At 48.5% G+C, this 13,571-nt stretch overlaps 1 protein-coding gene across 4 annotated transcripts in view; it reads right to left on the bottom strand.

The window, feature by feature from the left end:
• Positions 1-13,212, bottom strand: part of ZNF827 (zinc finger protein 827) — a 193,529-nt gene extending 180,317 nt beyond the window's left edge. For all 4 annotated transcript variants that reach the window (XM_055405489.2, XM_055405491.2, XM_088827996.1 and 1 more), the window contains exon 1: positions 12,661-13,212. In XM_055405489.2, the coding sequence (XP_055261464.2) occupies positions 12,661-12,703 (43 nt within the window). In that variant the 5' untranslated portion in view covers positions 12,704-13,212. The remainder of the gene's footprint in view (positions 1-12,660) is intronic.
• Between the last annotated feature and the right edge of the window lie 359 nt (positions 13,213-13,571).

Genomic DNA, 13,571 nt, shown 5'->3' with positions numbered 1-13,571 from the left:
CCTGAATCACCGGGCAATGCATGTACTCCCTCAGCACCAAGGGGGCGTCCTGCAGTGGAGGGTGTGCGAGGAGATGCTGGTGGTGGAGGCACGTTCTCCAGGTTTGGGACCCCATGAAGCTTTCACAGACCCCTGAGCCCTGAGAGACCCCTGAAGACGGACTGGCCCTTGTTAGCACCCAGGCTGGTGACATCAAGCTAGCTTCTTCCTCCCTGCAGCCCAGTTTCCCTGTCTCTCTAGTTGGTAAGACGAGGAGCTCTTCCCTGCCTGCCTCACGGGCAGATGATATCAGTGAAAATGTTTTGTGGACAATAAGCATTATATAAAGAGAAGGCATCACCAATGCAATGGACATGAACTTGGGCAAACTTTGGGAGATGGTGAGGGACTGGGAGACCTGGCGTGCTGCAGTCCATGGGGCCGCAAAGAATTGGACACGACTGAGTGACTGAACAACAAACAGAAGGCATGATTAACGTACTATTATCCACCTACAGTTTCAGCTTTAGCATCAGTCCTTCCAATGAACATCCAGGATTGATCTCCTTTAGAATGGACTGGTTGGATCTCCTTGCAGTATAAGGGACTCTCAAGAGTCTTCTCCAACACCACAGTTCAAAAGCATCGATTCTTCGGCAATCAGCTTTCTTCACAGTCCAACTCTCACATCCATACATGACCACGGGAAAAACCATTGCCTTGACTAGACGGACCTTGGTTGGCAAAGTAATGTCTCTCTTTTTAACATACTATCAAGGTTGGTCATAACTTTCCTTCCAAGGAGCAAGCGTCTTTTAATTTCATGGCTGCAATCAGCATCTGCAGTGATTTTGGAGCCCAAAAAAATAAAGTCTGACACTGTTTCCACTGTTTTTCCATCTATTTCCCATGAAGTGATGCTGGGAAAGGTTGGGGGCGGGAGGAGAAAGGGACGACAGAGAATGAGATGGCTGGATGGCGTCACCGACTCTGTGGACATGAGTTTGAGTGTACTCCGGGAGTTGGTGATGGATAGGGAGGCCTGGCGTGCTGTGATTCATGGGGTCGCAGAGAGTAGGACACGACTGAGCGACTGAACTGAACTGAACTGACTGATCCACTTACAATGTATCCATTTACAATACAAAGAAAGCTGAATGCGGAGAAACTGATGCTTTTGAACTGTGATGTTGGAGGAGACTCTTGAGAGTCCCTTGGTCAGCAAGGAGATCAAACCAGTCCATCCTAAAGGAAATCAGTCCTGAATATTCATTGGAAGGAATGAATGCTGATGCTCAAGCTCCAATACTTTGGCCACCTGATGCGAAGAACTGACTCATTGGAAAAGACCTTGATGCTCGAAAAGACTGAAGGCACGAGAAGGGGATGACAGAGGATGAGATGGTTGGATGGAATCTCCGACTTGATGGACATGAGTTTGAGCAAGCTTCGGGAGTTGGTGATGGACAGGGAAACCCGATGTGCTGCAGTCGATGGGGTTGCAAATAGTCAGACACCACTGAACTGAACTGACTCATTTTACAAGATGGTACTCCATAAGCAGAGAGAAGTCGGGTGACTTACCCAAGGTCACAGAGCTAGTGAGAAACCCTGGTGACTGTGGTGGGAGAAGGTGACAGAGAAGACTGAAACGTGTGCCTTCTGCTTAGTACGGGTCCTTCCCTGAACCTCTGGTTTCCAATCTGGAGGAGCTGGAGCTGATTACTCAGATCCATGAGCTATTTCTAAAGGTTTTAGGAGTCTAACAGATTCTCATCAATAAGCTGCCCAGACTCAAAATCATGTCTTTATTTTTGGCTAAAATGGCATCAGCCCAGAGTGAGAGTTCTTGTTAGCTCAGGAGTCCGCAACTCTGACTATCCATTTACATCACCAGGGGAGCTTTTTAAGGATGTCCATGCCCAGACCCCACTCTGAACCAATTAAATTTAAACCTCTGGGGGGTGTTTGCATTTTCTAAATCTCCCAGGGAATTACAATTGACTGCCAGAACGGAGAACCACTAGATTGGCTAATGATGACCAGAAACAGATAGGCAGCAATAGTTGTCTTCAACTGATTATACAACACAGTTAAAGCAATCTTACTGAGATCCTTAATTGAAAGAAATTCACAAAACAAGAAAGAAATTAACACCTCGAGTGTCTTAATGCAGCCAGCATTTATTGTACACATACTAAGTGCCAGACATGAATCCAAATATCTACATGTATGAACTCACTTAGTTCCCAGAGAACCTACAATGCTTTCCCAATTTACAGATGAGGAGACAGGCAAACTGCAGTAACTTGCCAAGGTCACAGCTAAAACGTGGTGCAGCAGGGATGGAACTCATGCATCTGGTGCCAGGAGCTTTTTTTCTTTCATAGTTGCTTGGCATTGTTGTGTTAGTTTCTGCTGTACAACAAAGTGAATCAGCCATATGTATACACAGATCCCCTCCCTTTGGGACACCCCTCCCACTTCCACCCCCATCTCATCGTCTGCGTCATCACAGAGCACCAAGTTGAGCTCCCTGCATCACACAGCAGGTTCCTACTAGCTATCTATTTTACCCAGGGGTGGGGGGAGGGTTGCAGAAGGCCATGGCACCCCACTCCAGTACTCTTGCCTGGAAAATCCCACGGTGGGCTATAGTCCATGGGGTCTCGCAGAGTCGGACACAACTGAGCGACTTCACTTTCACTTTTCACTTTCATGCATTGGAGAAGGAAATGGCAACCCACCCCAGTCTTCTTGCCTGGAGAATCCCAGGGACAGAGGAGCCTGGTGGCCTGTTGTCTATGAGGTCGCACAGAGTCGGACACGACTGAAGTGACTTAGCAGCAACAGCAGGGGGGAGAGTGGGATGAGAACTGGGAAACTGGTACCAGGATCCCAACCCTAGGCAGCTTCCTGATATTGCCATCAGATGAGGTTTACAGTATCCTAGTCTCCGCGAGGACGTAAAAGATCACACAATCCTGGGGAATATAGAACAATTTCTAATCCAAACGCCTGCAGGGGCCAGGACATAAGACACTCTGGCAGGGGCGGGCAGGTGTACATGCAGGCAGGGACACGGAAGCCCCGGGGTGGGAACTGTGGCAGACTGGCAAGCACATGCCAAGGAAGGGAGACAGCCGCCACCAAATGCAGCAGATTGCAGCCACGTGGGGCGGCGGCCCGCGCCGCTGACTCGTCCAAGTTTCAGAAGAAGCTGGAAGCCGGGATTTGTATGTGAAGCCGCCTAAATGCTGTCTTGAGTTTTAAACATACTGTACGAGGCAAAACATACCAGGAGGCCACTAGCTTGTGACCTCTAATGTCATCTGTAATACATACATAAACACACATACAACACACATACACACCCCAATCTTCTAACACTTCTGAAAAATAGATACATGTATATGTTTAACTGAATCAGTTAGCTGAACACCTGAAACTCACACAACATTGTTCATCAACTGTGCTCCAAAACAAAACTAAAAAAAGGTTTAAATAAATAAAATTCATTTAATGTGTTCTCTTGGCTTGGTTCTCTGCAATTAGAAACACCAGACCCTGTCTTTCTTTTATTTTGTCCAACATGTGAACTATTAGCTGTGTGATACATGGAAAACCCAACAGAAATTTCCCCTGGGTAATTTTAATCAGTGGACTGACTGGTAAGTCAATGGATAAATAAACTTTTATTAAACGCCTATTTTCTCATTTGAATCTCAGCCTAAATCTGGGAACATGGATTTACTATCCTCACTTTATATAAAAGCTCAGTCATAATTCATATGATTTTTCATATTATTATACAATTGAGATATAATTCAGATCAAATCACGTAAAGTAATATTGGTGGCCTGTGAAACAAGCACTTGTCAAGTCCTTATAAAAGAATTTTACCGTGTCATATTATTACTGTACGAGATATATGGTGAATTTTTAAAAAGAATAATAACTATAGACATCACCAAAAACTTCTGAGTCAGAAATACCTATGGTTTGAACTGTGGTGTTGGAGAAGACTCATGAGAGTCCCTTGGACTGTGAGGAGATCCAACCAGTCCATTCTAAAGGAGATCAGTCCTGGGTGTTCATTAGAAGGACTGATGCTAAAGCTGAAACTGCAATACTGTGGCCACCTCATGCGATGAGTTGACTCACTGGAAAAGACTCTGATGCTGGGAAAGGTTGGGGGCGGGAGGAGAAGGGGACGACAGAGAATGAGATGGCTGGATGGCATCACCGACTCTGTGGACATGAGTTTGAGTGAACTCCAGGAGTTGGTGATGGACAGGGAGGCCTGGCGTGCTGTGATTCATGGGGTCGCGGAGAGTCAGATACGACTGAGTGACTGAACTGAAGAACTGAACTGAACCATAGGCTATGCAAATGAAAACTTATTTCTTATACTTAATAATAGCTAATCCTTCTTGAGCTCTTTCTACAAAGCAGCCACTAATAAGGTATGGTTATGTGTGTGCATATAATACAGATACTTCTGTATGTATTCAATTATTCATACAATATTCCTGTGATATAGGAACTGTTGTCACTATTGAAAGACGAGGAAACCAGGGAACAGGGAAGTTAAGTAATTTGCCTAAGGTCACACAGCTAGTGAGCAGCAGAGGTTGAATCTAAACAAGCTGCTGCCAAGGCTGTACAGTGGACCACTCCTCTGTGACCTTAAAAAGCATGTCCAGTCCCTGTTTGTTTTTCCCCTTAGGATGTACAGTATACGGTGGTGGTGGTGGTTTAGTTGCTAAGTCATGTCTGACTCTTGCAACCCCATGGACTGCAGTCTGCCAGGCTTCTCTGTACCTGGGGTTCTCCAGGCAAGAATACTGGAGGGGGTTGCCATGCCCTCCTCCAGGGGATCTTCCCAACCCAGGAATCAAACCCACATCTCCTGCATCACAGGAAGATTCTTCACTGCTGAGCCACCAGGGAAGCCCACCGGCTACAGGAGACATAGTGAAAAGAGGGTCAAATCACATGGTATTTTCTCCCCCTGGTTACAAAACAACAACACAAGCTTTTAAAAATACACCAGCAGACAACCCAAGACACTGGCCCCGTGTACCTTTAGAAAAATGTATCACCCTCCTCAAGTACAGTAGCTTGTTTCAAAAGCACAGATAAGCAGGCTGCTGCTGATCAATCATGGAAAAGATCACCTTCCCTGGCCTTCTCCAGTCAGCTTGGAAAGCCAACCTCTCCAGAGCACTCAAAACAATCCATCGGGAGATACAGCTCTCTCTCACCCCTGGTCCTTTCCCCCTCACACCTCACTTCTCATGGGGTCTAACCACTTTTCTGACCCATGGAGAAGTTACAAGGAAGAGAAAGAGACAGACACAGGGATTATTCTGGAGTCTGCTTTTTCAGGCCCCAGCCTCGGAGAAGCCTCCTTCCTTGCTGGGAGACCGAACTTGGCTGAATTTGAACTTTCTTAAAAACAGAAGCAGAGAGCACCTAAGTCTTAGTCATTTCAGAACTCGAGAGGGAGAGCTTCAGTGGTGGAGGTTTGTTTTTTAATAAGAAGGGAATGGCCGGCTGGAAACAATATCCTTTTTAGGCACACAGAATCTGCTGCATTTAATATAACCCTGGGTCAGTCTGTGAAAAACAGGGTGGCTAAAGGCTTCATGCTGATTTCAGACCGTGGGCGTGTATCACTGTACATTTTATAAAATTAGCTACAGTGCAGCCTCTGTGTGTGTGTGTGTGTGTGTACACGCAGTGAGGCTGACTTTTACAAAGTAAACAGCAGTATGTACCCATGAAGCTAAAGATCAGTATCAAGCCAAAGTCTGATTTTAATTTATGAAACTACTTTGTAACTACAGTGATTCTATCCCAAGGTGGGTCCTTGGGGAATGATAAAGTCACCTGAGAGGCCCTGCTTCAGCACCTAGTCACATATACTATTTTCTAATATCGTTAAAAGGGTAATTTATAGATGGAGCATAAAAATACAAAACTTGCTCCTAAACAGAGGGGGAAAGCAGCTAGAAACTTCAGTCCATCAAGTCTCTTGGCTATTTCTAAGGTCTGTGCTTGGCACATTAGTTTCTTATAAAATATGACAAAAGACATTTCAGCTACTATGAACCATAAAGTATTTTGTACACATGGCCCTAGATGGCATGTATTACTGAGCTACACCTCGAAAGCAGGAAATAGAAAAGAGTCCATCAGAAACAGGGCACAGTGGGACTTTCTTGGTGGTCCAGTGGTTAAGACTCTGCCTTCCACTGCCGGGGGCGTGGGTTCGATCCCTGATTGGGGAACTAAGATCCCACATGCCAGCAAGGTCAAGAAAAAAAAGAAAGAAAGAAACAGGACACAGGAACTTCACTGAAAATCTGCATCTCTAAAACATGATTCTAGAGTGCCTTTATTAGGCCAAAATGGGACCGAAATCAGAGGAAGAAAAGCAAAAACAAAACCACATGTCTTACCATCACTAGGCTTGGTCTGGATTTCCTTCGGATAAGAGGAAACTCGAAATCCACTCCTCTACCACAAAGCTCACAGTCTGGTAAAAACCTTCTGCTGGAAAGCCTTTCATGCCCCCCAAAGTCCTATTTTGTAGGTCACACTCTCATTATCTTGTTCTGCGATCAGTCTGATTAAATTATAGAAAATTACTAATACATCACTCAGAATAAAGAGATAAGCTTCCAGCCTGTTGTGTTTGTTTCCCCATCCTCCTCTCCTAAGACTCCAGCGGATATTCAAAAAGGTAGAGTGGAGGAGAGACAAGGCAACCTGGAAAGGGGACGGCAAAAGGGTGTATTAACCTCCTCCCAGGACTAAGCTGCCCTCAGCTTTCACAAAGGGCGTTATTGACCAGTCAACAGAAACCGAGAGAGCTTTTTACACTGTGACAATCGGGGCTCCACCATCATTTCCTCTGTGTCTTGTCATCTTTTGAGTCCAAAGACACCACTTTGCATGAAATGACCAGGGTTAGTGATACTGACTGAGTTTTTCTCTTTGGGGAAACAAAATCATTCAGACATGATCTCAACTACTGGGATTACTAAACAAATGGGTTTACCCACCAGCTGGGGTTACCAACCCCACTCCCTTTTCGAATCCAGTCTTTCCTGCAAGGATATCTTGACATTAATTAATTAAAGCCAACTTTTAACACCAGGAGAAGCCTGCCTGGTTACTCCACCAACACAACACGATCCCTTGGCTGTCTCTATGGCCTTTGTCCATCTAATTTTATAAGCCTCGCGAGATGAAGATTTTCCACACCTCCCTAGGAACTTTCCTAACAGGCCATTCAAAGACTCTAAAACCTCAAATGCACAGCAAGCTTTAACACTGGCCAAAAGCTGTCCAATTTATACTTCCCCAACGTGATTTATTAACACTTGGTGCAGGAGACTTGTCAATTCACACCAGCTGTGTCATCCCCAGCACGAGATGGCAACACATAGACAAATTAAAAATCAATTTTTTTATTAGAAACTATTTTGAAGCATTAGAAGGAATGCGATTTTGAGCTATCTTCCTCACTTTTAACAGCAAAGCTCAGTGGACTACTTACTGGATGAGAAATACATATAAGAACAGATGGGCATTTTTGCCCAGAATCAAGCAAGACTGCTTTGTGGTGTCGCAGAATCATCCACAGTGAAATACTTTACTCTTTCAGATTCAGAAAATTTCCCCATGGCCCTTGTCTAGTCAGGAGGTATTGTCTGGTTACTGAAAAAAATTTAGTAAGAATAAGTAAGGGAAAGATTCAACCTTCTATCTTTCAACAGACATATAAAGACACATAAATATAAAACAATAAGGGATCCTGTTGCTTTTCAGTCATTTTGCTTCCCAATTTTACGAGAAAGCAAGAAAGAATTTTTATAAAGTTTTGTTCATGACAAACACAATAACCTGTTCTGGTCTTGACCCACAACTGAGTAAAGAGTGTAAATACTGGAATAACAAAACAACTGTTTTATGAACTTTTCCTTTGTGCTCCCCCTTGGGAATAGGCATCGGGCAGCTTTCCAGCAATAAGCAGAACAGGGTCTAAGCTCGTGCACATTTAGGGGTAAGTTGAAGCTACTGAGGAAATCTTAAAAGTGCTGATGGCACCAATGGTCAAAGGATTTACAGATGCAATCAACACACCCCTTTCCCTCTCCAGCTCGTGACCCCAAATGGAATAATGTTCACAAAGGGCTGAGCCCTAGGCCTGGCCAACAGTCCCCGTGTCAGTTTCCCTCTCTTCCGCTTTCTTAGGCTGACAAACATTTTTATACTCTGCAGTCTGGGGATTCTGCTAAAGTTAAGCACATGGTATAGCTCCAAGGACCTCTAGGACATTTTTTGGAACATGGTATTGGACCCTGTTAATGGAAAGAACTTTTGTAAAAGAGCCATCAATCGCAGCAGAGTCATATTTAAATCCCCAAACGATAATTACTGCTCTAGGCCAAGAAATAAAGGCTTTATTTTGAATAATAATTTTGAGAGCCACTTCTCAAAAAGAGTTTAACACCCTTGGTTTGGGGTCACCTCTGAAACCTAGTGCAACTTGCCTTTTTTACTCACAGCCAGTAAGATCACCATTCAATTCTATAGGACAGACCATTTGTTTTTCTGCCCATGTATGAGGCCCATCTAACAGAAAAAAAAAACGAACCCCCACATACACTTACTTTGGAGGCCCAGGAGGAAAGGACTGTGCAGAATTTTAAATCAGAAATCTAACGCTTAGGTTAGTAGTGTCAGGTTAAAGGCTCACCCATCCCCAAAGCTAATTCGGTTCTGAACGGTCCCATGGGTGTCTAGTTGAACAGAAGCAGCTAGGAAACCTTAGCAGGCCGAAGCCCAGTCTGGGGAATTGCTGGGACTCCGTGCCAGAGGCTGAGGCTCACCCCAGACTTGGTATCAGATAATACCAACTGCTAGTCTGGATTTCCAGGACTAATCTACTCGAGGTTGGAACTTCCAGGTTCCCTGGTGTCTGTGCTATACAGTGGGAGGACTCTGGGCTTTGTAGATTCACACTGTGGTTGGCTACTATCATATTTAATAAAACATAGAATGAGTTTATTCATAGCAATGATTCATGGGGAAGGGGAACAGAAGCATGGGGGGGACCTAAGAGGAAGTAGAAAGCATTCTAAATTTTCTAGAGATGCAGTTATCACAAGTTTCTTTTTCTTGTAATTCTAATGTGAGTTTCTTAAATGTGTTTACAAGTTCTCTAAATTTTAAAGACATTCTATCAATAGTAGCTCTTAAGCACCTATATTTACTCAGAAGGCTCTTTGGTTTCAAAAGCAGTTCCTTCCCATCTCATCCCTCTGACCCTTCTCACCCTGAAATTACTCATATCACTCCTTTCTTCTATAGAGAAATGCGAAGTCTGCCTCTACATAACTTCTTAAAAACTCAGGATGACTTCTATTTGGGCAATCCATCCCCAACTCACTATATTTTAACTTTGATTCAAAAGGGTTCTCCAGGGAAAGAAAAATCCTGACACCGCTCCTCCCCCACATACACACAAATAAACAAATAAAGAATTTAGCATTCACACTGGAATTTAGGGCTACAACTGTATTCTACACTAAACACAAATGAACACTAATTTTACCAAAGTCCACCTCACTACAAGTTCTTTCAAGACTCACTCAGCATTTAAGGCAGTCTGGGGTTACTGTCTGAATTGCAAAATACACCATTTGCCCAGAAACTGCTCTCAGCTCAAATGCAAACTGCTTACAAAACATGTGTAAACCATGCTTAAAACAGGCTGCATACATCCACAAAAATCCATTCAAAGCAAAGGTAAGTGGAAAAAAAGCATCGCAAATTAGGCTTCTCTTTAAAAACTGGAGGCACTTTTACGGTGTTTCCAAAAGGTAATTGCTTTTTACTTCAGTAAAAGTGGCTTTATGTGACTGGGAGAAGGAGTTGATTTTTTTTTTTTTTAAACTGAGTGTATAACAGGATTCAATTAGAGAATTGGGTGGGTGGGAGAGCCCACTGGCAAAATCTAACTCAATCACCAGGCCCCGGCGCCCTGGAGAGGCCCACCCAACACACGAGCTAAAATGGAGCCTGAATTTCCTCTCAGACGGAGAGGGTAGTCGCACGAGGTCAGGGTCAAGGTCACCAGCAGGGCAGGCTGCAGCTGCCCGACTGCACTACCCACAACGGGAGGGAAGGCGTTCCATCTCCGTCACAAGTGAACAGATAAATCCCTTCTCCGCTCCTACCCTCCCTCTCACCCCGCCAAGATTTTTTTTTTAAGGAGAGAAGAAAGGAAAATGACCAAATAACCTCACCGCCCTGGTTTTCGCACACCAGCTCATCAGCGCCCAAAGTTGCCATCTAAGGGCAAGTTCGCAGAGAACACTGAAGCCCGTTTTGTCCGAGCAGGGCAAGCCTCTCCCGACCGCCGCCCCCCTCCCCAGGATTCCGGCCTCCTGTCCCTGCCCCCACGCGCCCCCGAAAAGAGCTGGGAAGCGCGGCGGGCCGGCCATGTGCAGGCACACACTTCCACCAACTGCTGCGAGTTTTCTGTGAATCGCCGCGCGGAGCCTCCCAACTCGCCCTCCCCGACTCCGCCGCCTGCTTCCCTCGCACAAAATTTCCCTACACACGCAGCCGCCTGCGAACGATTTTCTGTGCATATATATTACATATGTGATATTATCCTCAGAACCTCTAGCGGGCAGGCGAAGAAAGGACTGCACAGGGGCATTTTTTTTTTAAAGGAAGGGGAAAAAAAGCACAACCCAAGCTCTGTGCGTCGACTCCTGCGTACCGGGAAGGAGAAAGAAAGAGGAATGTTTGCCGAGCGGGCTGCCTGCAAGTGCCCTTGCTCGCCACTTCGGCCGCGGCCCGGGTGACACGGAGGCGCCGGGGGGCGCCCGGCCCGAGTCACCCGCGCCCCCTGCCCGTCCCCCCGGGCCGGCACCGCGGCGGAGATTTCGCGAGGGGGAGATCGATCGCGCTGCCTGTCTGCAGCGGAAACGCACACGCTCACACAACCCGAGCCCGAGACACCATAACCTTAACCCTTCCCCCACCCTCCGTGAACTTCAGGTGACCGACCACGTCGGCCTGACACCCCGGCGGGCGGGCGCTCCGGCTCCGCTCCCGCCCCCAGCCCGGGTTTTGCAGGATCGGGCTCCGAGCAGCGCCAAACCGCCGAGAGAGGGGAGCAGTGCGGGGGGGACTGGGGGGAAGAGAGAAGAGAAATTGACCCTCCGTCTCCCCGGACCCCTCCCTCCGGCGCCTCCGGCGTCCCCTCCTCCCGTCACCCCGCCCCACGCCTTCTCCCCTGCCCCCTCCTGCCTGCATTCAAGGAGCCGGGCGGCCCCGGGGGATATTTTTAGTTGCTTCTTTCTCCTTCACTTTTAGCTTTAGCAGCATCTCGGAACACTCAAAGCGGAGAAAGATGGGGGGGGGGGGGATTGAGCTGGAGAGGGAGTGGGGGAAAAGTTAAGAGACTCGCAAAGAAAAGCGGGAGGGAGGGCGGAGAGGGACCGGGGGCGCGGGTGGAGGAAGGGAAGGGGACCGGGCCGTGCCGGCGGGTGTGTGTCTCCAGTTGGTGTGTGTGGCTGCAGCCGGGGAGGGCTGCGATGCACTTTAGTCCTGGACTCTGCTCAGGCTCGCCGGGGAGGGGGGTCTGAGAGCCCGAGTCTCGCCCGGCTCCGTCTGCTCCCACTGACCCCGCATTTTATTGCGGCCAGGAGCCCTGCTCCTCCCTCCCCTCGGCTCTGCAGGGACCTCGCGCGCCGTGAGCCGCCCTGCCTCCTGCCTCCGCCTCGGCGCAGCTCCCGCACCCCACATCCGCCCGCCGCTGCCCGGCCTCGCCCCCCGCCCGGCCGCCCCGCGCCCCGGCGCGCCCCCTCGCCCCGGCGCCGCGGGAGCAGCCGCCCGGCGGCGCGTGTGTCCCCGTGTGTCTGCGTGCGGTGCCCCCACACCCTCCTCGCCGCTCCCGCCTCGCCCGCCCCCGACTCCCCTCCTCCGCCGCCGCCTCCTCCACCTCCGCCTCCGCCTGCTCCTGCCGCCGCCGCTGCCGCCGGCGGCTCCGGGGCCGACCAACCCCGGCGCAACCTTTAGCCGGAGACGGACCTCTCCCTGGATCCCGTCCCCGGCAGGCGGCCGCGCGCCCTCGCTCCGACACCCCCAAACGCCATGTCACAGCCCCCCAGCCCTCCGCGCGCCCCGACCCCCGCACCCTCGGGCACCGGGGATCCGCAAGGAATTTTTTTTTTTTTTTAAGATTCCAACCTCTCCCACCTCCCCTCCACCCCCCGATTAAAAAAAAAAAAACCGGCATCCACACTACTCCCCTCCTCCCTTCTCTTGCCCCCTCCCCCCAGCCACCCGGAGTGAGGAGGGGATGGGGGAGGGAAAGGGGAAAAAAGCCCGATCTCAAGGAAAAAAAGAGCGGGGGTGAGAGAAAGAAAGAAAAAGAGAGAGAGAATAGAAAGGGCACGGGGCTGATCATCACCAACATGGCTGCCTCAGCATAGACCTAAACGAGGAGTAACCCGGGCTGTGTCTTTGTCAGTTTCACCTCTGTAACCCTAAACTAATGCAGAAAACAACGGAGGAGGCTGCGGAGAGGAAAGAGCAGAGAGAGGGCGAGAAAATGGCACGACAGGAGGTGGAGAAGGGATGACTTACGTGAGGGAAGGCGCTTGGGCTGCTCCTGCTTCCTCCTGGGCATTTTCCCCCTTTTCTCACATTCTCCTCCTTGGTTAATGTGAGATCAAATAAACCCCCGTGGGGGCAGAGAGGCAGACACTGGCAGGAGCGGGGAGGTAGTTGGGGGGCGGGCGGGCGGGCAGGGGGAAACCCCTTCTCTCCGGTGTGTGCAATGGGTTGAAGCTTGTTTCCTGGAGCCAGAAGAGGGGTTTTCTTCTTTTCTTTCCTTTCTGTTTTTTTTTTTTCCTTGTTTTTTTTTTTTTTAATTTTTTGGTCGTGCACCTGGCTTGTCCCCGAGCGTAATATTCTTCAATGGAAACAGATCTAATAGGTGTGAGTGTGTGTGTCTGTCCTATGCTCGCGTGTGTGATGGGAGGTATAAATAAATGAGTGCCGGTGCGGCGGTGTCCATGGCCGCGCTGTGTGTCTCCGAGCCCCTAACACTAATGTCGGGATCAAAGGGCAGCGGCGGCGGCAGCACAGCTCACAGCTCGCTCCCTCGCTCGCTCGCTGTCTCCTCTCGCGCTCTCTCTCCGTCACACACACACTCACACACACACACACACACACACACAGAGGCAGACTGAAGGAAAGAGCGAGAGCTAGACACGCGCACACACACACACACACAGCAAAGAGGAAGGTGCCCTAAGGCTCCCAGGACGGACGCAGCCTGGGATTTGCAACCGCTCTGTCTGGAAAGAATGGGGGGCGCGCGTGCGGGGGTGGGATGCACTTCTTCGAATTTATCCCGCTATTCGGCACATCTAGGGGGAGAAAAAGTTTTTCCCACTCTTGAAACGAAGAGTAGTTCATTATTCTTCTTGATTCTTCAAGAGGGAAAAGGGTTTTCTCTTAACTTTCTTTTTGTTGATTAAACTACATTTTGT

This window comes from Moschus berezovskii, chromosome 19, assembly GCF_049115385.1.
Source record: "Moschus berezovskii isolate FMDL1 chromosome 19, NW_MosBer_1.0, whole genome shotgun sequence".
Taxonomy (NCBI): domain Eukaryota; kingdom Metazoa; phylum Chordata; class Mammalia; order Artiodactyla; family Moschidae; genus Moschus; species Moschus berezovskii.
This window is presented reverse-complemented; position numbering and strand designations above follow the sequence as displayed.